Source organism: Egretta garzetta, unplaced genomic scaffold (genome assembly GCF_000687185.1).
Source record: "Egretta garzetta isolate BGI_Z169 unplaced genomic scaffold, ASM68718v1 scaffold256, whole genome shotgun sequence".
NCBI lineage: Eukaryota > Metazoa > Chordata > Aves > Pelecaniformes > Ardeidae > Egretta > Egretta garzetta.
In genome coordinates, this window is record NW_009260073.1 from 3,237,461 (window position 1) to 3,263,740 (window position 26,280).

A 26,280-nucleotide genomic window follows, 5' to 3' on the forward strand; every position below is an offset into this window, starting at 1 on the left:
GCATTTAAAAGTTCAGATGCCCCATTATTCATCAGTTCTGTGTCACTAATAAATACTATCTCATTAGGAATGCTTAGTCAGTTCCCTAATCATTTCCTTCTACATAAAGAGAAGCGAACAATTATAATTACTTTTTTAATTTTCTAAATCTGAAAGAGAAATAAAACAATGGTTGCTTTTCATAAGTTCTCATGCTCATCTTCATATTAATTTTTTGAAAAGCCTATATACACCATTTCTTATCTAACAATTAGTTCACTTCTTCCAGGACTTGGTATTCTCTCTACCAAAGCCCTGCTTTGTTTTGACTCCTTCTAACATACACTCAAATATTTTTGTCACTGTGCCTTTAGTAACCACTTGGCTACAACCTGGAAGGATAACAAACATGACTTTTCTATCATTCAAATAAATAAAACAATGAAATTATGTTCAGAGGCAATAAACATGACAGTACTTACACGTGATAAAATACTTTCAAATGATTCTGTCAGAGACCTTTTTGCTTTGTTCTTTAACATATCTAATCTGAATCTCGGAGCGCTGCTGGGCACCTCATTTACAGCATTGTCAGCAGGGGGTTGTGAAGTCTGCAAGCGTTTAAAAACATAAATGTGAAATACTCAACAGCATGGAGCAGAATCTCAGTGAACAGTCTAAAGACTTTCTCCTAGTGACCTTGGCTTTTCCTGCCTTTTTCTCTACTGATACTTACACTGAGGTTTAACAAACTATCCTAACATAAGACCAGGAAATCTCTTAAAGGAAATGTGTTGAGTGCAGCAGCATGCTTAAGAACAACTGTTATTTTGATTTTTGGCTGTGTTGACAAATTTCCCCTAATGCCAAAGTACAATTGTACAGATTCTAAATGTTTAAGTGTAACAGATTAGAGATTTCTGATGGATTTAACTTTCTGCACCCAAGAAATTAATCAAAATTGATGAAGCTCATAATTAACAAGAACTCCCAATTGTCTCCATTATTTTAAAATGGGGCTTTCTAAGGGCTAGGAAGATGTACAACAATCTAACTCTTCTATATATTTCACCAGTAGAAACGCTTCCACCTTAAAACTAGCAGACTTTGGGAGGTTTGCTTTTTAAATAAATATCTCAGTCTACTTTCAGTGCTTGCGAAGACTAGTGTAGTGAGTACAAAAATGACACTACGATGCAAATATTACCATGCAAACCTAACACCTGCAGTAGAAACCAAAGCACAGTTTTCAGTGTTATTTTTGGGGGTTCATCTTGAGGCTGCCAGGCACTGTAGCCCTCTCTACCTGGCCCTAATTTCAGAGATCTGAATGCTTTTCTATGTGACTGTTAGTATGTGGGCAGCCGAACCAGCACATCATCACCATCACCAAAGAGTCCTGTCTAGATAAAATTTTAAAGCTATTTCCAGCATGACAAAGTTACAAGCTTCTGTATTTGCTTTTTACTTTCACCCATCTTACCCTCAAAGGTCAAATCAGATGCTGTGTGCTATTATGTTCTTAGGAAAAAACACTTATTTTGAAGGTCATTTTTGTTAAATAATGTACTAGTCTGACATTTCATTTTTCTCCCCTGATTTAAATATTTAAAAAAAAAAAAAAAGTGATGAAAAGCATGGAAGTGAATACCTATGTAGAAAAGAAGGGAACAGGGACATCAGGATGTCATGGGTTAATGATTGCTGAGACAAATAACACTGCCAGAGTACACGTTCAAAGGTATCTGCTATTACACAGCTCTGGAGATAAATTATCAGAGTAAATATAAAACGCTAAGACAAATGATAGACTGAGGGCAAGTCAACTCTGTTCTTAGAGCACTGGCATCTTTGCAAGTGTAAGATTAACGTTTTGGTTCCAGGAACTGAGCAAACAGACTGCAGCAGGCCTTAAGAATTTTCAAATCACACTGAAGACATACTAAAATATTATCTTGCTTCATATATCCCTATTTCCAAGCCATTTGTGATTGACAACTATTTGATAATCAGCTGGCATTAGACCAAATAAAAATATTTCAGGTATGATGACAAAGGACCTCAGGCAATGTTTCTTCCTGTCGTGCCATAACTACAATGTTTTTTTCTTAAAAACATATTTCTGGTGAGATGCCCAAGACAAGAAATCAGAGAATGAAATATGCAAAGTTTTCTTCCTGCTTTCTCAGAGAGGTCAATAATTAACCAGTAAGCCATAAAAGGAGAAGAGATTAACCAAGTGAACAAATAGTAAATGAAGACTTGCTGCTACTTCCCCAATTTCTTCAGGGGTCCAATTAATCTGCATATATTCATTTGCTAGTTTATATTACAAATGGCCACCAGCAGTCATCACAATTACTGGCCAGCAGTGGTGGGACAGCCAAGATTTTTAAGAGAGTCAAATAATTGGAACTGAAAGTTTCCCAAGAATGGGTGCTGATCCTCTTTTAAATACAGACCTCCTGGAGGTGTCTCATATTAGTTAGTCACAAACCAAGGCATCCAAAATCATTAATCCCTTTTGAAAAATCTTAACTGTGCTGCATAAATAGCCTGTTAAACAGCACTGATGCAAACTGATACACAATGAGGTAGCTCAGCTCTTTGGAAATAGATGAGAGTCTCTGCTGCTGTTTCTGCAGCAATCCTCCTCAGCTACTCCTCCTTGAGGCCACTTCAGGTGGTGGTTTGCTCACAACAAATAACTTCCAGGCATTGAGTAAATGTAGTAGTCTTTATCAAGGATCAAATCCAATGTGTTGCCAGGACACTGACTCACACAGACACAGCAGGATGGCAAATGCCACAGAGTGGCTGAGAGCAGTTAAAAATTCATTATATATTTTCTCACATACATTGAATTTTCATTGCAGTAAGAAGAAAAAGAGACAACCAAATTAGTGGTCTACCTTGTTTGCATCCCTGTCTCCCAGGCCTGAAATGAGATTGTACCAGGGTACCTCAAAATCTGAGATATGCCTCCTTTGGCACATAACAATAGCCTATGAATCATAAGCAAACCCAGTGTTCGCCACTGCCTACAGTTTGAAATTCCAAAGTGCCAGTGATGGAAATTTGCCTTTGGAAAGATATAAAAACGGAATGGAAGATTTTTTCCTGGCTCCTCCTTACATGAACTAAACCTGACTGATTACTTACCTGTTTTGCTTCTCCAACATGAACATGGTCCTTCTGTTTTTCTTCATACATGTTTCTCAGAACAGAGATAACCAACTCATTCTCTTTTTGTTCATTTCTTGGTCTTAATTTCTTTAATGGAAAACACCACAAGCACAGTAATTACACATTTGTGTAAAAGTTAGCAAACATTTACTCTTTTAATTTTGTCACTGACAATATGTTGTTAGTGTAAGTTTAACTTGGTTAATGCTACCACTCCAGTCCACCAGAGGACACCAGTGTCCCACACAAAGTAGCAAACCAGCCAGAGAAACACTTGACATCACTTCACACATGACAGAATTTACATGAAAGATAAAGGACAGCTGTAGAGGTATCAAATTGCCACAAGCAAACAAAAACTTTAAAAAATATTTTTGCCAATTTGCTTTTGATGTAAAGAAAACCAAACCACTGTGGTTCTGAGTTTGTAGCACACATGAAGTACTGCCCTGCAGTTGTGAAGCACAGCCCTTCTGTTAGAAATCCTTCTCACTGGGAAATGACATAGGTATTTTAAAAACTTAGGGCACAAGTTGAACATATTTGTCTCTGCTACATTCTACTTAGATCTGAATTATTGTAAGAGAAAACGTTTTTAGAACAATTTGTTATAGACTTTAATCCCAGAAACCTAGCTTTTGAAAAGCATATGCTGTTTTAAGCCTAATGATGTAATGCAGAGGATACAGTATGAGTTAGCTAATGCCAGAGTATCACTTCAGATTAATGAAAGTATCATTAGAAAGACAGTTATCTAAAAATGCAAATCACGTTTACAACATATGGAACTGTAGGAATGTGAGAACTAAACTTCCGGCAGTCCAACTAAAAAAAATCAACTGAAAAAAACAGGCAGGAGAGATGTACTTTACCCTTTGTTTTACCAAGATAATAGTTTGCAGACTCTCACCAGAAGCAATTAACAGTTTCCTGTGACTGAGAAGCTTTAGAGTGTTAAAATGTGTGCAGAATACTAAAAGGCAACAGTGCCAGCTAGCTGCTGTGTACCAAGAAATTACTTAGCTCATGGAATCACTCCCACAGAGTAACTTCCAAATTTGGTACTGGATGATAAACTGCCACATGGAAACACCCAAAGAGACTGAAAAATGACTCAAGACAGGAAGGAAATGTTATTTTTAAAAAAAGTCTCAAATTTCCTAATCTTCAATAGTGTGCTAAGCCCAATGACATTTCCTACAACGTTCATCATCTCTCTTAAATCCAGCTATGCTTTCCTCTGTGCTAAAATGGATTTCATTCAGAAGATAGAAAGTTGAACTTTTTTAGTTAGTTTGACAAGTATTAAGATCTAGGATAAATTTTAGGCAGGAAATTTTCTGATCTGGGAATGATACTAATTTGTTTTGGTCAAAGTAACAGTTGAATGTTCTCACAGTACAAGTTACTGCCTTGAGCCACAAAAAAAAAAAAAATGCGTGCAGTTTTACTCAGTGAGAAGTCAACATTTTCATGGAAAACAAGTAATATTAGGGGAAGAAAAATGAGTAAAATAAGCCATTTTCATCAAAAGACAAGGTTTAAACAGCTCTAGAAAAATAACAATATTGAAATTAAAGGATGAGGTGATTAAGTCTATTAAATAAAAATAATGAATAATTCACAAGAAAGTGAAAATAACTTTGGTGCTTCACACTGATGTTAGCAAAAAACATCAGTTGCTTTAAGATTTTGTAGGAAACAAAGATCTTACCTTAACCTCTTCAAAAACAGAGGCCTGTTCCTGGTTATTCAGTGTTGTTAAATGCTTTTGTAGTTCTAGTTTAGTCTTAGAAGGGTGTAACCCTACCAAGCGGAACAAAAAAGAACAAATCACAGGGTCAAATTTGTCAGAATCAATCAATCACACAAACATGCACACAATTTAAGCAAAAGCTCGTCAGTTATTTGAGCTGACCATTGCATTGATTTCATAACAGGGCATTAGAAAGAATTCTAGGTTAATTTAAAGCTACTACTGAACTCATGTCTTTAAAATGAGGGACACAAACTCTGCAGTGAGGAGATTTACGGAACACAGACCAGGATTATACTCTTAGCTGAAGATTCCATTATCACACAAGACAAAATAAATCCACAATCTACTGAACTTTAGCAGACTGCATTGTTGGTGTTTTATACAGTACTGCTTGGATTTTGCTTGTGGTATAAATACAATTTCTATTGATTTCTCCAGTTTGTATGCCTTGGCCTCTTCTGGAAAAGAGTAAATTTATTGCATGTTAGTGAAATTCTTGCTTTGCCTCTTGCTGAAAACATTTATTGACAGTCTAAAGCAGACTACTCTCTTATTCAGATTATTTTTTTCTGCTCTCATCCTGGATTAAATTCCTTTCCTCTATTTTCTGTGGAAAACCAGCAAACCATCAACAGTATTTTGTACTTCAGTTTCTGATCATGGCATTTCTCCTTCAGAAGCAGATGATACAATTAACCAGATGGCATGATTAAAGGCATTAAGAATCATCTGCCTTTAAGAAATTTCTCAAACATCATAGCTAGCTGAATACCAAAATAGAGTGAAGAGTAGTTTTGGAAGTTCTCCAGTTTCATCAAATTAATACTAGATAGGTTTTAGTCCAACAAGCTACTGTCACGTGATCTGACAAGCTGCTGTTGCCCTTTATTCACCCCAGACATCACTTAAATGAACAAAACCTAACTGAAATTTGCTGAAATGCAAAGAGGTTTTTTTTTGTCTTGAACTTGTTCTCTGGGCAACAACTAGAATTCTAACTGCTGCATTTTCATGAAAGAGCATAGATCGACACCACAAACATGCATATTAAAAGTTCACTGTTTGGTTTATGTTCAGTGGTAGTGTAATGCCAGCATCTAAGTGGAGTCAATAGGACAGCAGGTCATAGCTATCGCAGCATATATTCTTGAGAAGTTCCTTATCTACAATCCTCTGTGTTTATATGGCTAATAGAGAGCCAAGCTAGCTGCAATTCAGTAACATTTAGACTCTTAATTAGTTTTCAAAAATTCAACTAAAATACAAGAAAGGAGCTTAACTTTTGTTAGAAAATTCTTATTACCTTACAGATAACTTTACATTGCAGTCCTCTAAATGAAAAGACTGGCTTTCATCCCAAGTCGCAAGCTCTTCTTAAGCATTCATTCCCTAGAGTTTCACATGTAAGATTGTCCCCCAGTAAAATTGTTGGAAAAAATACTCAACCAGAAAGTTCTTTAAACCTCACCTTCTATCTTTTCACAGAGTTTATGCAAGCTTTGCATAGGACATCCTTCACAGAGCTGGGGCTGTGCCTTGGAAGTTTGTTGCACAGCAGCTACAGTGAAAGCCTGTTTCAGTGTCATCATGATTTCATCAACCTGAAAAGAACAGAGTGCAAAAGAACAGAATTTCACTCCTCCACTGAGCTTCTGTTTTCCTTAACACAAACACAACAGTCTCCTAAGATGACACTGCCACTTGTTTGGAAACGTGCTTATGATTAAAAAGAAAAGCTGTTCCTGCTGTTCCCTTGCCCTTTCTGTGCACAAACACACAAGCAACACAAAAATCATCGTGAAGTGCTACCTCTTCCAGGCCACCCCATTTTATTACTGTGGTTTAATAAGAGAGGCTACTACTTCTCTCCAGAAAGTTTTTCTTTTCTGTGATAAAAAATGCTTACTGCAGTTGTGACGTACTAGCCTGACCTAGAGCACAGTAGTGGAGTCCCAATTTTCTTAACAGGTGCACTATGAATGATCCAAGGGCTGGAGCACCTCTCCTATGAGGACAGGCTGAGAGTTGGGCTTGTTCAGCCTGGAGAAGAGAAGGCTGCAGGGAGACCTGATTGCGGCCTTTCAGTACCTAAAGGGGGCCTATAGGAAAGATGGGGAAAATGTTTTTAGTAGGGCCAGCTGTGACAGGACAAGGGGTAATGGTTTTAAACTAAAACAGGGTAAGTTTAGACTGGATATAAGGAAGAAATTCTTTACAATGAGGGTGGTGAAACACTGGAACAGGTTGCTCAGAGAGGTAGTGGAGGCCCCATCCCTGAAAACATTCAAGGCCAGGTTGGACGGGGCTCTGAGCAACCTGATCTAGTTAGCGGTGTCCCTGCTCGCTGCAGGGGGGTTGGACTAGATGACCTCTAGGGGTCCCTTCCAACCCAAAACATTGTATGATTCTATGAAAAACCCCTCTTCCAAACCAGAGGCATACAGTCTAACTTAGCTTGTGCGATGAAAGGAAGTTTTATTGGATTTTAAAGGGCATTTTAACTTCTGCTTTCAAAACAAATTAAAAGTTCTTTTGCAGAACTACTATGGTAGTTACATTTTTGAACTAATTATATTTCTGAGCAGAGCAGGATTTGAAGACATTCAATAAAATACAAAGCATGGAGCAATAGAAAGCTTTTAGCGCCTAATATTCTATTAGGCTCTTCTTCTCTCTCACTTACCAGTGCTTCATCTGTACACTGAAACACGTAGCAAACAAAGTGGAAGCCTCCATTTTCTGAAGACTCTCTGCAGATGAACCCAAAGTGATCCACATGTCTAATTCCCTAGCACAAAAACAACAGTAATGAAGTGGTCATATTTACTTTCAATGTTTTGTACCTGTATTTTTTCCAGTAACAAATGCATGAAAGGCCCAACAGCATTACAGATAGGTCACTTATCTCCGTCCAGCTACATTAAAGTCATCTGGCCATTAAAAATCTATTCTGTTATAGAACCCATTACTTCATGAATCTTTTAAATTTCACTTAAGTCAGAGGTTTTTTGTTGGGTTGTTTGTTTGTTTGGGTTTTTTTAATGACTGAATTATAATAGATCCATTGGAAAACACTTACAGGGATGAAGAAATACTATCCAAGATGTATTTTACTCCATATTGGAAATAGGAGGGGAAAAAAGCTCACTCTGTTTTTCTTCTCTTAAGGGGTCAACAATTGCTTTACATTTATAAGAGCAAATCAAAGCAATGGTGAAAATGGATAAACAAATTTTTTTTTCACCTAAAGAAAAGCTTGGCTAGTTAAAAAATGAACATGGGTAAATATATTACTGAAAGATCACTTATGGAAGCATTTATTTCTCCTAAAAGGCATGCAAATTCAGGCACAATCTACTTGCAACAGTAGGTAAACAGTATATCCTGGTAAAATGCTAAGAAAGTTTTTTAATTGCTGGGAATCTTTTTCTTTTATGAAAAAACTTTCAGATGAGTAGAGTTAGGTGATCCCAGTGCACCATTCATGGTAAAAAAAAAAAAAACAACAAACCAACCAAACAACAAACCAACCAAACCAAACAAACAAGAAGATGAATTACATGCACAGCGGTAGAGCCTGGTTACAGAAATTCAATTACAATCAGCACCATTTTACTACCCTCTAGCTGTCATGGCACAACAGCATTAAAAACAGGTGAAGAGAGGCAATAAGCTGTTGTATCAAAAATCATAACGATGAATCACAGTACATCAGAAGTCTCAGAAATTTAAATAATCTGAAGATGCCAAGCAGAATCTTTTTGTTGAGGTTTTTTTTTTTTTTGCTTTTCCTTGTTAACACAGCAAGAATCACTGCATATTCTCTTTGTCTTTTTATCATGAAGAAAACATTAAAAAAAGCATTTAAAAAACATAAAAAGTGAATATTTCTATAAAACAGAATGGCCAGGTGTCCAAAAAAAGAACATGTTATAGCATCAGATATCCTTAAGCAACCTGTACAATGTTGTCTTACCGTTTGAAATACTAACAATAAACCTTCAGAGTGTGCCAGCTGGATGAAGAAAAATAATTTAACGTATATGGAGATACCTGGTTTGTTGGAGTGTGACAATTACACAAAGATAACAAAGGTTTTGTTACACAAACATCAGGTACTAATACGCCATCAGAACAAAAACATCAGAAGGACATTCAAATGATGTAAAAGCCTGCAGATTCTCCAACTCTATCTCCATTAGATGTCCAGGCTAAGCATTTTAGGAGGCAGCTACGTGATAAAGCAAGAACAGGCTGATGCAACCTGCAGACTCTCTCCCTCCGTCATCCACATCAGAGACGAGTACAGAACACGCTGAGCCCTCCCTCTAAAACCCCCAGCCCATGTTTCTTCTCCGGAAAAGCCAACTGCTACAGTGGAGGGAGCCCAGCTGGGATCATGGCCCTGCCTGAAAAATTGTGAGGTTACCAGGAGCTGGCAAAAGCTTTTAGCTGTTTCAGATTAGCTAATTCAGATACTGCCCCAGGACCACATATTTCTTTTTGCCATTATAATATCTGATTGGGCATTCTGGAAATTAAGTACTGATTCTGATCAACATGAACTCCAGTGCCTTCAAGAAAAGATTATTAAAGTTCTTGTATGATCAAGATGAGTCCATAAGATGATTCCATCAAGTCTTCTGAAATGTGCATACTTGGGGGGAAAGCCCCAAGTAACCCAATACCAATATTTGCCCCACTGACAGAACATTTGCCCAGTAGCACATTCTTCAGACAGGAGGAGAGAATTCAATCAGAACCTCACTGCTCTGAGGAGCACAACCATCTCCTGACCTTCAGGGCAAGTCAAAAAACCTACCTAACTAGCTCCTGCCTAAAGGAACATGGGGATAAAGATTTTTCTGTGATCAAGGAATTCTCTTCAAATCTCTTGATCTGACAGCATGCAAAGTACTTATGTTTACTCTGAAATTTTCAGAATAGGGACCTGGATGTTTAGTGGTGAAAGATATCCTCATCAAATTAAAAACTGAAGATATGAGAAAAACCCCCACTCAATCCAAAAAAGCTAGAAGCAAGTAACAGCAGATCATATTCCTTATTTTTAAAAATGGGAAAATAAACCTACAGGGGGGAGGAAAAAAAGTTTTGCCCCAGTATCATTAAGACCAGAGCCTGTGACGCTCCAAGTAGACCTGCACTATGCAAATAAGCCAAGTGCAAAATAGTTCCTAGTGCAAGAAAGAGTGGCAAAATTCACATCCTGGTATGCCAGGTCTTATTCCCACCCAAGCCCCACAGTACAAACAATAATTGCATTGGTTTAATTCAAGGTTAATTTTTAGTTAAACTAGTGGGAACATCCATTCCTCATAAATGTAAGTTTATTTATACAATTATAGTTCAGGCTAATTTCTCACAGTTTTAAACTAGAATTATCTATAACACGTTTTAAAGGAATTAAGTTCTCTAAGGACTCTACCCTAGTTTAATGAATTAAATTCAATTCCCCATTCACTTAAACTGAAGCAAATCTGGTACCCAGGCAAACTAAATACAAATAATACCCTGCAGGCCAGAAAACGGCTAGTGAAAGACAAATCCCTGCATCATGACACCGATTAGTTAACAAAGGCAACTGGTCCGTGAAACGTCTTTATGAACAGTCATTTCAGCCTGCAGGTTGGTATTGGAGCAACTCAAAGGAGCCCTCCTCTCCTGTACACAGCACTCGCCAGCAGTTACTGCAGCTGCCCATACAGGAGTGTTGTGATCGCCTAAGCTGTCCCATGTCCTCAATGTGGCGGTGACTCTTCTGCCCTCACCCCGCTGAGCTGCTGCAGTGGCTGAGCGTGAATCACACGGCTGCGTAAGCTACGCAACGCCGTTACTGCATCTTCACATGTGTAAACTGCATCTCTTTCAAAACATCACCACTCAAGTCATTAGATGAATTGTACCCTCATGTAATCCATGCAAAATCAAAGTCAGAGCCATGAAAATGAGTGAAAGACAGGGAAGCAAACTCTGTGGGATAAGGAACAGGAATTAATAGTGAATGAGGAGGCTTTGAAATATGCTTACCCTCAGTGCATCACACACACTACCTCTGCATAGCAGAGGGTTCTCTTCTTTTACATACATGCAATTTATACTCTTGAAAAAAATACTTCTAAGCATTTTTCAGAGAACTCTTACATACTGTTTATCTCCTTTCATTATCACTTCTTGAAAAATATGGCTCAGAGAATCCCAGGTTTGCACAAGTGTGAATCATGACGGCTGAAATCTCAAACCAGAGCTGACCAGGGGGTGTTCCTTCTAGCTTGTATTATTCATCCACCACACACAGAAGTGAGTCTTTATCTCAGAAATTACAATGCAAAGCATGAGAAAAGAATGACGGTTTTACAAAATTACTGATTAACTAGCAACCTGTCAATAGCAATGGAGAGAAGAGTACATGAGCATTCACCAGTGAAGGATATTTAAATAAAAAAAGAGAGAAAGAACACACTACAATCTTACCTGAGAACAAAAGGATATTTCTTTAAAGCTTTTTTCAATTGCTACTTTTTTTGTGTCAGGACTGATAAGGTAAACTTCAGACTGGCCAATCTAAAGAGAGCAAAATAAATAGCAAGATGATAACAAGCAACATTACACTTCCCTTTTGTCTCTCTATAAAAGTGTTTCTTGGACATAAATCTCAAAATGTTTTCTACCTGTATATTTAGACCAATTAGTGTATTATTACCAGAGAGAATAGTGAAACAACATTGATTTGGCTTTCAGAGCTCTGCACACTACTGAACTGAGATTTAGTTTCACATTTGAGGCAAGAGACTGAGAATAGGGCTTAATTAGATGAGAGTAATATTATACTGCAAGTAACTTACTTTGCACTGAGAAAATATACTCACACTCCCTTTTCTTATTTTCTGCAGGTTTGGCACACACCACATTCCCAAAAGCTACTTAATTAAATTGTCCTAAAATTTAAATCCAAGTGTGTGCCTCTACCTGTATTCCATCTAATTTTTTTGGGGTGGGGGGTGGGGTTGTATTTATTTAAGACACACATAGCATTTAATGTAAAGTCTTTAAATCAAACTACAAAAATGAGCTTACTGGTGTATATTTGCTAACTTAATTTAATTTGTAGGCCATTTGTATAGCAATGTTCCAAAAGCTGATGCTAGCTTTTAATGGACATAGGGCATTTTTAAGGTGAAACCGCTGTTTCCAATTTTTCAGCTTCTGGCAACCTCTTTGTAACGTTTTAACAGATAAAATTTAAATTCCTGAACCAGGTCAGAAGAGTTGGCAGATAACTCATCCAAACATTTTTAACACCTCATATACCAACCTCTGCTGCAGTCCTGGGAAAAATCCAGGTGAGAACTTCAACCAAGAGAATACAAACATTTTTTTTCCTCTGGATAGAAGTTACTTCTATGCATTTCATAGTTAGCCACACACAAACTGATAAGCAAAGGTGAAAACGTGTGCATGTTGCATGCATACTGTTACTTAGAACCGTTAGCTGAACACAGGGGACAGCTAACCAACAAACTCAGCTCTGCCACGAGCTGCTAGCTTGTGGATACTAGAGGCACAAACCACAGTTACTTCCTTATATTCAGCTGAATTTAGACTGGCTGAATAGCAAAAGAATACAACTGTGCATACTAAACAGTATTTTCCCAGGCAAAAAGCAACCCAAGATAGAAAGCTGGATCAGCAGAGCCCCACAATTTGGAAATGATCCTGTCAGCAGGTGACTGACTTTATATTCAGGTGAAGCTGCACGTGTCTTCAAAAACTGTTGCATCTATTTAATATAAATTAAAAATGCACTCAGTGGAATAAGAGGATCTGGACCTAAAAAGTCCATCTATAATCTCCCTATCTCTAAAAATATGTGCCAGGAATCAATAATGGAGTCAGGATTTGTTTAAAAATCAGGCATTATTATAAAGGGTGTCTTTATTTACTGTGTGAAACACATGCTCAGGGGAAGAAGGTAAACATGGAATCTTTTACTGGAGCACAAAATTCCTCTCCACCTTCTTCCACTTCTCCCTCTGATGCCAGCCTGCCATGACTAAACAGAAGTTTAATATCAGGTATAGCTAAGTATATCTCTTTCTGTGTGTTAATTTTTACAGACTTTGCAATTTTTACACTTTGGCAATCCTACTTAAAGCAGCACTTCTCTTTTTCTCCAAAAAACCTGTTGTAACTGCACCCACTCCACTGTGTTCATGTCCTTAAAAACTCCCAGCCCCAACAGTAGCTGACAGGTTCAAGAGGACCTTATGATGGCCAGCCACTGCAATATCAGCTCCAGGTTTGCATTATGTTCATAAGATACAAGATATATAAAATACGTAATATTACTTATCTACCATGAAGATTATATGAGGAACAAATAACACATTCCTTGTTTCTCAGGTCTTGAAACATACTTTTGCTGCTCCCCTATCAAGGCAAGTGCATTGCTAGCCACACAAAGGTAGGACAGGAGGGGAGGCAGGTGTGGAGTAGCCTAGAAAGTTACTGCGCTACTCTACCATTACACAGACATGTCGGCAGCAGGAACACCTTCAAGAATTATGCTGCTTATCATGGGACAAAGTCTACTAGCTCACAGTCATGCTTTAGTCCTTCTGCTCTAGTTATAGGTAACTCATTCACCTGGAAGTCTATTTCTTCTCTTACTAGTTAGTGTAACTGTACGTGTCATTTTGCAATTGTAAAACTACCTAGTAACTCGCTGTAGCTTTCTAAAAGCTGTCTTTTGAAGCCCAGTGTTTCAGGTAGTGCTGTTTTAAACTATTTAATGTAAACTAATTTTGACTACGTAAAACAATTTACACTGGCTGGTAATGCCTTCTAGAGAAATACACGAGTTAAGTTCTGATAACAGCAATTAAGTTACTAAAGAAGTAACTGCCATCTGTCAGAACATCTGCTTTGGTGTTTGCCACTCCAAATTCTGAGGTGTGAAAACACCACCAATAGCTGCAAATCTTGCTTTACCGTAAACAACATCGTCCGGTTTTCTGCAATGTCTGTTGGCTGCACAACACTGTGTCCATAGATAAGTTGACTTTTAAGGTTCAGTGAAATTGCATCTTCTTCAAAAGACTTGACAAAGCTGTTACTCCTATGGCTTCCCTCTTGCAAATCCTTCTTAAAAGCAAAGGAACGAAGCCCAGGCTGAGAAAAGGATTTCCTAATTGGCCTTTTCTCCTCCTCTTCACTGACCAAGGGCTGGAAGACAGACCGAAATTTGTTGCTGAAAGAGAAGCCTCCAAAGTTATTGGCAGTTTCATGTTGTTGGGACGATGAGTTGCAATCTGATTTTTTTGTACAACTTGCACGATTAAATTTCTCTATGCATTCATCTATGAGTGCCGGAGGTGCATTTTTATGTGCTACTGTCACCCGTCCACAGAAGAGCACCTCAAACTTTTTGGCAAAAGGGTCTTCAACGTCTGAGAGATTATTCTGAAACTCTTCTTGACGAGCAATTTTTCCAGCTTGACGAATAGAGCTTATAATCTCAGGCACCTACAGAAGAGGGGAAAAAAAAATACACAACATTAGCAACTAGTGCTTTATGACAAACAAGTTACAACACTAAGAGGTGCTCCCTGCATTTTTCTGGAGTGACTAATTTGGCTTTGTTTTCTGAAAAACCACTTGAATTGATCATGTATTTGTCCAATAGACACATTATAAAAGTTAAACACTGACTAGCTGAATTGCTCATTTGTCTCCCTGCCAGGAGTTCACCATCATCAACATGTTGTCAGAAGAGCTTCATCTCTTGTAACGCTGTGAGTTTTCAGTACAACTTTTGCACCCAAAGGAACCAGTATAAAGTGACAAGTTCAAACTCAAAATGAAAGATAAAAATACTTCAGAAGGCATAAAAGAAGTCACAGACTAATTAATTGGGAAAGTTATTTTGTTGTTATGGCTGTTTGGGTTTTTTTTTAAACTGTAAGGAGCTGTGTTTTTTACAGAAACACATTCATTATTTTAGATATTAATTTTTATTCTAGCATGCCAGATGACACTCTCAAATAATATTACCTCTACAGACAGTATCAGTTGCAGGGCATTTGTACAAGAAAGCAGTCTGCTACAGCCCACAGAAGCTGTTATTATAAACAAAACCCAAACTGCCATGTCTGATACTGTTATAAGGTAGGAACATGCATATTCTATCTGCTGAGCCGCTGCACGGCCGATGCTTGGTGACGTCCCACTGCTTTGACTGACCTTGGAGATTAAGGTTCTTCTGCAGTATGTGCTGCTGCCATCATCTACAATTATAACAGATAATTCTGCCAACTTTTTAATACTCCCTAATTACTTTGAGAAAAATCCATGCTAAGTGTGCCAGTTTCTTGACAAAACAAATTTCTTCTGGCAATATCAACTGGAGCTTACTTACAAGTATTTGGTTGCCGATAGTACAGAAGGAAGTCCAGGAGACTAAAACAGCAGCCCAGAAAAGTCATCTCGCCTGTGAGAAAAGGCATCCCTAAACCTAAATGATGCTTTGGGGATCTCTGCCTTTTTCAGAAATTTCTATGGTTATCTAATGGCTTAAGCCTAATGCAATAATGTAGATAAAACAACATAGGAAACAGCAAAGGACTTAAGAGGGAAAAAAAGGTTGAACAGTGAAAACTGAACAGTTATACTGTGGGTGCTCATAAAGACCTCGGTAGGATTCTTTTTATAAACAAGGAAACACAGATCTATAGATAGATATAGATAGACAGATAGATATACACACAGACATAGAGCTAGTGGATTTAAGACAATAAGTAACAGATTACAAAATAAATAAATAAAACAACTCAGGAAGCATTACCTCACCCTTGAGGGCAAGGCATGAGACATTAGCTAATCACCCAGCAAAGACAATGGGGGAGAGGTAAGAAAAGCAGGGTCATGACTTCACAAGTCTGTTCTCAGCTATGTCATGGACCAGTCGGAAAGTCTTGGGCAGTGTTGTGCCTAACATTTTAATCATATACAAGAAGAATGTAAGGGTATAACAAATCTTTTTTACCTCAAACTGTATGCATTTGCTCCACAGTGAGCTCAAGGTTCACCTCAGTTTTATTTACCTAATTCTCCTTCAAAGAACTGATTTTTAGTCATGTAACATACCAGGATGACAGTGAAACATAGAACTCTATTCTACCTGTATTTCAAGCTGCAAATGCTTTATCATTTTCTAATAAACACATTTGATTCTTGTGGGAGTGTCTGGACTCACCAGCCATAGACAATTTTACTTCTGAGTTGCCCAGAATACATGCAGAGACCTGCGAGCCCATCTCTGCTTTTGCTGAGGCTGCAGAGGTGACAGCAAATGAATGAAGTATTTCTTGGAAAACACTCATGTTGTCAAAGCCAGGAATGTCAGCCCCCACCCAGGTCAACCGTGCCACCATCTCAGCCAGGGTTAAGCTCCCCCAGCAGTGCAGGTGATGCAAGGGTTATAGCTGAGCTAAAGTCCAGAGAAGACGTTAGGAATCCATCACAGATGCATGGTTATTGAATTTGATTTCTTCAATGTTTTTTTGTTATCAAACACCTTGGACATCGACAAAATTGCTATTCAGCAGTGGCTGGACTTCACGTACAGACAGTAGTTAAAGAAACTGCATCACATGGAATTGCTTTGCAGTAGTTAATAAACTTCATGTTTGGGGAGACCTCACGGGCCTGTTGATGAAAATCAAGGGGAGTATTTAATTATTTATTTTCACACATGCTAAGGCTTGAATTATGTCATTTATTAGTAACAGCTGGCTTCCGTACTACACTTACTGAAAAACACTGACTCCTCTGTTCCTGCTTACTAAACTAAAAAAATCCACAGCCTGTTACTACCATTTTATTACTTCTGATTAGGCAATTGATACAGCAATGCTCTAGCAGAAGCAGCAAATCACCACCTCACTTTCTTGTGACCCTTACATATGTTAAACATTCATCTCTTTTCATTAGTAAAGACAAGATGACATGACGAATGAGAAAAAAACCAAAATACATTATTTCCCTAGAACTGTTCTTGGTCTGATGAAGATCTGTGCTCTTTTCATCTACTTGTACTGTTCCAGGCCTTTTACGCAAGTATCTAGAAATGAAGAATCCACACGCTCCTGTGTGTCACTGGACCCTGGCTCCCTCAGCAGACTGACCTGGATGCTGAGTACATGAAGATCAAGTAAACGTTTGTTTGTTTGGTTTTTTTTTAAAAAAAAAGAAAAAGAAAAAATATTCTGTGAAATGTAAACAGGTATAAAATATAATGCTTTCAAATTCTATCTTGGCAAATGTTTATTAACCACAGCTGGAATTCTTCCAGATTAAGCAGCATGCCACTGGGCAAACAGTAACCACACCTTTTGCAAACCTCCAGCAATTAATTAAGATGCAAACTGAATCAGGTTTTATGGCTCTTCAATTTGTATCAAAAAGCAGCAAGGATCAAGTTGCTCCTGAATTAAGTTAATGCTGCTAGGTGTTTATTAAAGTTTGGGGGGTTCTTTCTGTACATACGAAAAATTTGTCTTTATTGTAAGGGTGGCCAGATGCTGGCACAGGTTGCCCAGAGAGGTTGCAGAGTCTCCATCCGCGTAGATAGCAAACCCTGACTGGACACAGTCCTGAGCAACCTGCTCTAGGTGACCCTGCTTTGAGCAGGGGGATGAACTAAATGACCTCCAGAGGTCCCATCCTATCTCAGCTTGGTGACTTAGATACCAACATCTCCTATACAGACCTAAGGGTAATTGTGTCTACTAACCTGAACTTGCCAAGACAGTGGGGGAGGACTGTTGCACACATGTACAATTTCTTCCTGCTGCACAGATTCTCTTTTCTACCACACTTCCATTCTTAAGTGTTTTCTGACTTGTTTCTCGGTATAAATATGTAATTAGTGGATAAAGATTATTTCTGTAATCACAAAAACAACTGCTGATGACTTAAAATTATTCCCTAAACCCACAAAACTAAGTATAGAACAACAGTTTAAGCAACAATGAAACTTTACCAAACCCAGAACATTGGCTCAGAGCGATGAGAAGGTAAACAGGACTGGTGAACAGAAGACACTACTGAAATGTATTAGGAAAAGTTTTTGTATTTAGAGTGTTTGAATTAGATACACAAAAAAAAATAATGTATCTATAACCATTAAAACTAATACCGGACTGCTGTGATTTTTTTTTTTCCTCTTCTTTTTAAGTACACCATGTTATTTCTGCTATGATGAGAATGTTTACTTTGCAGAGACAAAGCAGGGAACTGAAATCCTGAGTCTTCTTGTGACTTGACTCTTGGGTAATCGAGCAAAACACAAACCAAGACCTAGAACTTCCTAATGCACATTAGTCTGTTACTAGACAAACAGCTTCTACGCCATGCACCTAATCATGAGAGAAGGTAATCATTTTTAAGCATGCACAGGTTTGCTGCACCTGAAGAACAAGGCAAAAAATTCCCTTCACAGAAAGAGAAGCTGCAGTTGCATTTTTTCCCATGCAACCAGAAGTCACCCTGTAAGTTTTATATAAAAGCAAGCAGCAAGATGTCAATGTCTTTAGCCTGTCAGCGGATTTGAGAAAGAGTGAGAAACTATTCTAATAAAAAATGCCCAGTAACAGCTGAATGCAACAGCTGCCTTTTGGTAAACAAGATCAGACTAAAGAAGATTCCCTATTACTTTAATCCACAGTAGGTAGGAAAGCAAACCTTGCCACAGAAAAAAGAACTGTTAACACATTGACTGGCCAGGACTGGGTGGGGGGGGGAAGGAAAAAAAAGGAAAAAAAAGGGATGATTTATGAATTTAGCTGCTACACAGTTCTTATACCTTCAGTATAAACCTACCAGTCCCTTAATAAGGCTTCAGGTCAGTGAAGGGCTCAAGCACCAGCGTAACTATTTCAATGGAGTAGGTGGTTTTGTTTAACATAAGACAGAGCTGTGTTGTCAGGAATTGGTCTTATACAATATACATCATAAATTCTTGGAGACTGAAAACCATTACAGTTAGATCTTGAGTTGAACCTCAGAAGGTCTCACACCACCCCAGCTGGAATAGAAGCTTAAAAATCTTTCACAAAGTTCTTGAAACAAGTAGATGTTTTGATTAAGTGAGTTTTGCCTGCCTACTCAAGTATGAGTGGACATCTGAACTATTTTTAAGTGGTTTTAATTGCCTTTTTTTCCTGACCATAGCAGGCTCAATAAAATATGTCAAGGAGTCCAACATACTGTTTGCTGTTAATACCTTTCCTTCTCTGTTTTAATAGAGAGTGCTGCTACAGGACAAACAGGGTCCACGGCTATGTATCTTAGGAAAAGCCATCTAGTTGTATCATGACAGATAGCAATATTTTTGTCACCCATAAGGTATTTATAATCATAGAATACTTTCTAAAAGTAGGAGAACAGAAGAAAGGAAAATAATTTTTGCGACTTACATACAGCAAAGTATTTATTTCCATTTTTAAAAGACTGCATAAAATCTTTTATTTCTGTAGCTTGATATGTACTAAAAAAAAAAAAGCACTTGGTCTGCTTCCAGCACACTTCTAGCGGAACAGTTGCTCAGAAATAAAACAGAGATCAACGCTTCCCACCCTTATCACTCCTTAAACCCGCACTAGCAGTCAACTAACTTTTTTGAAGAGTTTTCTCCACTGAGTGCACTTAAAGTTTGGCATTTTTAGATCTAAAGCATTTTAATTTATAGATTTCAGTGGGATTTTTTTTTTTTTTTTAAACTGAGATACCGCACAATTTCTCCTGTCAGAATCACAGAGCAATTTAATTTGGAAGTGACCTCTGATGGTGCAGCCCCCCACATAAAGCAAGGCAAACTTTCAAGTTTGAAACTTAACTTCGATGAGATGCTGGGGGTCCCCATCCAGCTGAGTTCCAAGTAACCTCAACGACAGGGCCCCCACAACTTCCTCCTCCCAACAGGAAACTTACAGCTGTCAGAAAAAGAAGGGCAAGACACAATCGGCTGAGATTTCTGTTGCGAGAAGTCTTGCCCACTAGTTTAACCAGAGAACGAACTAAAAACTTGTAGCACGAAACCACAGTCTTTAGTCTCTCACTGAAGTAAAAATAGTTTTCATAGTGACAGAATTTCCCTTATTCCTTGGCATTAGTAGAAATTCAAGGTAGAAAAGAGTAACAAACAGATCAAGTTAATTTCCATTTCAGTGAAAGACCTTTTATACTTGGGTCTTATCTCAAGTGTTTTCACAGGGTTTTTTCTTTTATTATCTTGGAGACTGCTCTACAGCCTCCTACGCCTTGCTGACTTTTTCCAGTCATTAACTTCAATTCTTGTTTTCAAAATTTTCACCCCTTGACTCCTAATCGACACTTCTATGGAATACTTTAATTAGCTTTCTCACTTTGCTATTTTTTGACTTTTATGCCTCCCATAAAGCCACTTTCAAACCAAGATTTAACTCAGAAAGAGAAGCAGAAAGTTTATAGATCCTCCAGTCCCTGGATGATGACCATCTGCAAGTTCCTATTGGTTTGCTCTGTTTTTCCATGCATAATTAATGCACCATAGGTAAAGCCAAAGGGAGATTCTTACCACCGGCTCTCTAAGTGCTTAAGATCAGTGGGTGCACAGAGAGATAGTTCACCTTTACTCCATGACTTCATGCCTCAACACATATGATCCAAAATTTTGCTGCTGTATCCTTGCTGTTCATAAACCAACTATGAGCCGCGCTGCTCTCAGCAGCTTCACCATCTGCGCATGTTGGTCTAGCTCATTTCTCTTTACAGTACCTAAAATGCACTAGGTGCCTCACTTAACCAGAGAACTTGCGGGTATCTTTTGAGAAAGGAGAACAAGCCAGAGCAAAACCAGAGGGCTAGGAGGGTAGCCAGGCTAGCAGCCAGCGTGGCTAACCACACCGCAGGTGTGCTGCTTGGGAAGGACTATGAAACCAGACCTGCAAAGGCAACGCAGAGATGTCGTTTCAACCTTGATAAGGGAAAGCTCAATGGCTGAATAATATCGCCACAGACCTATGAAATGAAAAGCTATCATATGTGCATGTACTTGCAGGCATGGTTTGCTTAGTTAGATCTCAATGGGCATTATACAGAGAATGGGATAAATGAGGGCAATGGGGCTGACTCAAATTTTGCAGGGATGTAGGTAAGAAGCTGAAGAACAAGACTGCGCTAAAATTAATAGGATATTCTGTGTGGGGCAGAAGAGAGTCAGCTATTTAAACCCAGTTCTTTTTGACTTGGAGCATGGTGCATGAGTGACACCAGCATCCTCCAACATGTCTTTAACACAGTAAGCACCAGTAGAGGAGCTTCAGGTAGCCAACACGTACTCCTACAGTTTACACATTATTATAAAAAGCCATAAAGTTGACTTGACCTCCCACGTACATTGAGTGCTGCCTCCAGAAGTTTGCTAAGTAATACAGACTGATGCCACAAGTACTGTATGCCCCTTTCACAGTATCACATTCCTTTTAATCTCACAGACAAATCTCAGCTCAAGAACCTTCCTCATGACCCTTCAGCTAGATGGAAAAGGTTAAACATTTTGCAAAGTCATGTGAGTTGGAGAGCACTCCATACAATTTAGAGAGGCACAAAAAGGTTTTCTTTCCTTTCCAAAAAAACAATGTTTACAATAATCTCTAAACAGATTCTGCAAATAAACTCAGAAATAGAACATAATTGTACTTGGTGTTCTAGTGAAGCTGGACTGCTCTATTTTGTGATGGTACTTCCTCCCCAAGAGAGATGCATCATGTTGCTGATACACTTTAAGCTTTTCTTTCACATGCTCTCAAAACACACCTTACTTGAAGCCCAAAATACAACAAAACCAGCTACTCTCCATAAATAAACCACCATGTCCCAGATTGCTTCTTACTTCTGGACCCCTCCCCAAGAAAATGCATGATCCAAAGCCAAACTGCAGCTGGCGAAAGGCCTCCATGGCCTTTTAGCGCAGCTCTGAATGCAGTGGCACCTGACTGACTCTGAAGCAGGTATTCCTTCAAAATCTAATTTTGGGAAGCCTATTATGTATTCTGCTCTATATCTGGAGGGTGTTCATTAATTCATTTTTAATTAATTTCTTTTTCCCTAGCCCCCTTACGTCCTAGCAATACAAACCATTTTTTCGTCTTAGATACTGTTTCATCAGCTCCTCCATTCAGTAAAATAAACTTTTAAGCAACAAATGTGAAATAAAGCAAGTCAACATATGTTTCAGAAGTGCATTAACATCTTCACAGTGTTATCTTCTCCATCTTTTGTTTCAAAGTTTTATTTTCACAGAATTCCGTAAATGAAAACAGTGCTTGAAGACATAACAGTGGTTACTGGTCATACCTGCAGGATTCCTGGCTCACATTTTGCAAGGTGACTATCAAACAAGGAGGCAGTATCTGTTGTAAAATAGTAGGTAGAAACATCTGTGCTCATTCATTATCAACACAGATTAAATTTTTCTTTTGGAGGGGGGGGGCAGGAGGGGTATGTGTGTGCAGATTGCAAGCAGCTCCCTTCACAGGGTTGAGACAGGCCTGGGGCTGAGTTGGAGGCTAGGGGTGGGAAGCAGGAGGAATCCTGTTCTTATTTATAAATGGAAAAAGACAGCAACGGTATTTGAAAGCTTTCTTGGGGGGTTAAGGGGGGAGTTGTTTATTGGTGTGGGGGTTTTTTTAAACTGAAAGGCAATAATGGGGTTTAAAATAGGAAAGAAGTTACTAAGATCATTTTGGGGAAAAAAAAAAAAAAAAGATATTTATCAGATTAAATTCCAATTGTACAACAGGTGACAGGCTCTCTCCCAGTCTCAAGCTTCTGTCAGCGTTAAGAAAATTGGTACAACCAGCAAACTAGTGGCTAGCTAAACAAACAAAACTAAATATAACTTATTTTCAGATGGCATAAAGCCTCAAATTGTTCTGCCCTTTTTAGCAATATCCAACTCCAAACAAAAAGGGAGGAAAGCTCCAGTTGTGATATGTGTTCTCATTACAACTGCAGTTATTTCTGATACAACCTTCTTAGACAGCTGATCCAAACGTGTTAAAATCCCCCTCCCCCCTAAATTAATTTTAAGGTTTTCACAAGGGAGAAATCATCCTATGAATGGTTTTGATTAACACGATACACAAGTCAGCTCTACCTGCAATAGAGTAAACCACCATCTCTCTTACTCTGACAACACAGTCAGACTTCCTGATGGAAGGGACAATCCCACGGTCCTTCTCTGTAGACCTGCTGGGGAGGAGGGATGGGGGGCAGGGAGGGACAGATGGATGACGTTTTTCATGGTAAGAATTCTACTCAAACATTAAACTTATGAAGGCCCCAAGGGAACCGGAGTACAGACGCTGATCAGCTTTTTCCAGCATTCTGCCTGACTGGTATAACATGTCGATGAACCAATCTGCTCGTGGATGAGCCTGTACTTGCTGCTTTGTCGTGTAGTAGTAGCTTTCAGCTGCCTCAGGTCAACTCACAAAAGAACAGGATGGGAAAGTAATGGTTGAACATCCCATGAAAACTACCCTGACTTCCACTTAAGAAAAGTGGTTAGAATTTAGTTCACCAGTTTTATTCCTTTTTGGATGTAAACCAAATGGTTACTCATGTCTCGGGACTTTTTGGATTACCGTGGGTTTTTTGTAAAATATACCTTCTAGCAATGGCTTCTCATCAGAAGGCGTAATGGGATTATTCAAACTTGTCAATTAACTACATACTTCTATGAAATCCACACCTGTGGTTGATACTGTTTATATTCATTTTTTTTCTAAAATACATTGTAAACCACCCAAAATAACAATGTAATTACTTATGAAAATTAACTTCCTTTGAACACAAGGTGTTTGCCCACCATTGATTCCTACATGAGTGGTGGTCTTAGGATTATCTACACATTTTATAGTACTGTCAAAGGTTAATTTATAGTTTAATAAATTTAAAGTTTAATGCTACTGATTTTTACCAGGCATTCCTAATGTATATTGCATTCAATGTAATGGAAAAAAAGGAAGAACAATACAAACAATACACCTAAATAGCCCTCAACTTCTAGCAAGACTCTTATTACATAAGAAGCATATATGGAAATTGTTAATAACCTGCAGAATTAGACTGTATTTTGAAACAAATGACTCACAGGAAGTTTACTGACCTCCCGTGATTCACTAAGGACTATTTACACTAAAACATTTATCATGTAATTTGAATGAAAACCAGTCAGCTTTCTGTGAAGAAATTAAGCTACAACAGGACAGGTCATTTTTTAACTCTCTTGGAAATAGCTGTTTTCAAGGACAGTCCAAAACACATTGCTTTCCTAAGGATAATTTGCATTTACTGGAAGCTATCGATGCAATGTTGTTGGGAGCAAAGGGAAGATCAAGCTGTTTACTCAAGATCCCCTCCGTTAAGATATAATCAGATCACATTAGGGAAGTTTGCCGACTTTTCCTCTAAAGAGTCAAGGATGACTCTCCTAAAATGTCAGTCTTCCCTTCTGTTAAAAGAGAAAGCTGTCTTAAAATTTTACCGTAGGTGAAAGTTCAACTTTTCTGTATTCTGTTCTTCCTCTCAGATCCAGATTTGACAAAGATCTTGAAAGAAAAAAAGAGCGAGCTTGGAAAAAGGTGTTTTTGTAGAGCGGGGGAGGAGGAGGGTTATAGACTACGATCTATCTGGCAGTCCTGCACTATCATCCTACACAGCACTACTTCGCTTGTCATGCTTTCGGTCATCTTAACCAGATCTCATTTCTTCAGTTAAATGTTGGCATCTTCACCTGCTGTTCTCTCCTCACTTTAACTGCTACAAGGCAGCCAAGCATGCCCCTTGTATTGACAGTCAATAGTGAATTTGCATGTCCCAATACAAACCCCAAGATGTCACTGTCCTTTTTAGAAAAAGCTGCACATTCAGTCCTAAATGGAGAAGAGTTGTCAAAACATAGACAAAAGATGCCATCAAGATAAATGGAGCTACAGGATCACTCCTGAAAGCCATCCCAGAGCCAAGCCAAGGTGCCACCCCAGAACTACCTAAGAACAAGAAGCCAGAAGAAAAGTTTTAGCGGTGCCTCCAGATTATGGAAATGCCATGATGGTTCTCCCTGCTGACAAAAATTCTCATGTTTAAGTCCTGTATCAAATTCACTACATACCTACAATGGCAGACCTCTAGATCTGCAGCCTGTGCCAACAACTTTATTTTGGTCATCTCAGTTCAGCACTATTGCCTGGCCTATGCAGGCACTGCTATCTCAGCAGCAGTGCTCATCTAGGAAAACCCTAGTAACTCAAGAGTAGCAGCTGAAATTCATCCTTCTGTTCCTTCCCCATTAGCCATACTACAGTATTATCAACAATTCTCTAAAGCTACAGTCAGATCATTTACCGGCATCACCTGGTTTATTTAAATAAATGCCATAATAACAGCAACCAGTATCCAAGTCCTACATGATGCCTGAAAGGAGTTTGGAAATACAAATGATGCAACTGATGAACAATAAGAGAAGAAATTCAGGGAACCTCACTAGCTCTCAAAAATTCTTATTCCTATGTAAGAAAGCAATGCAGGAAAAAACAATAAAAAAAAATCACAGCATGGAAAAGACACAGCGCCAGACTGACTGAAAATGGAATACATTCTCAAGATTCCAAAGATATTTGCTAAAACAGTAATGATGCTCTTCCATCACTACAGTCAGAGCAAGCTAGCTGTACCAATGGGAAACAAAAAATTAGAGACCACCAAACAGACCTAGCCTCAGTGCCTTTCCACAGTGTCTGCATGCTAGTGCAATATATGGAGGACTGTGATCAATAAAAAAAAAAAAATTATACCAGTAAGAGTGTATACAAAGACTTTCAATAATACATGTTGGCCCACGATCATGAGCATTTCTAGAGCTCCTACCATTTATTTGTATTATCACTTAATAAATATCAAATTTGATCCACATCGTAGTTTATTCAGTCGCTAATTATAATAAAACACACACAAAACCTCAGAATCTGTTCTCTTTCCAAGGTTATGAAATCACTATTTTTAAGCCTACCCAGCCTCTTCCAACAGTAAATTTTCCATTATTCCTTTTTGTTCTTCCACTCTCCCCCACAAGTTAAGGCTGGGTTTCTTTAGAAAATGGTAAATCAGACAGACAACTACCAAACACTGAACTGCAGCTAAACTGGACAGTTCACGCTGTCACACCCCTTTCAGAGTGACTGAATCCTGACCTTCACAATATTTCCAAAGTATTCTATACTTCTATATTTAAA

At 38.4% G+C, this 26,280-nt stretch overlaps 1 protein-coding gene across 3 annotated transcripts in view; it reads right to left on the reverse strand.

The window, feature by feature from the left end:
* The window catches only part of TBC1D1 (TBC1 domain family member 1), a 115,418-nt gene that overhangs the window by 48,340 nt on the left and 40,798 nt on the right, over window positions 1-26,280 (reverse strand). For all 3 annotated transcript variants that reach the window (XM_035896775.1, XM_009641280.2, XM_035896774.1), the window contains exons 3-9: window positions 13,934-14,467; window positions 11,417-11,506; window positions 7,608-7,712; window positions 6,393-6,525; window positions 4,880-4,971; window positions 3,142-3,252; window positions 462-590 (exon numbers count right to left, since the gene is read on the reverse strand). In XM_035896775.1, coding sequence (XP_035752668.1) covers window positions 462-590; window positions 3,142-3,252; window positions 4,880-4,971; window positions 6,393-6,525; window positions 7,608-7,712; window positions 11,417-11,506; window positions 13,934-14,467 — 1,194 coding nt within the window. The remainder of the gene's footprint in view (window positions 1-461; window positions 591-3,141; window positions 3,253-4,879; window positions 4,972-6,392; window positions 6,526-7,607; window positions 7,713-11,416; window positions 11,507-13,933; window positions 14,468-26,280) is intronic.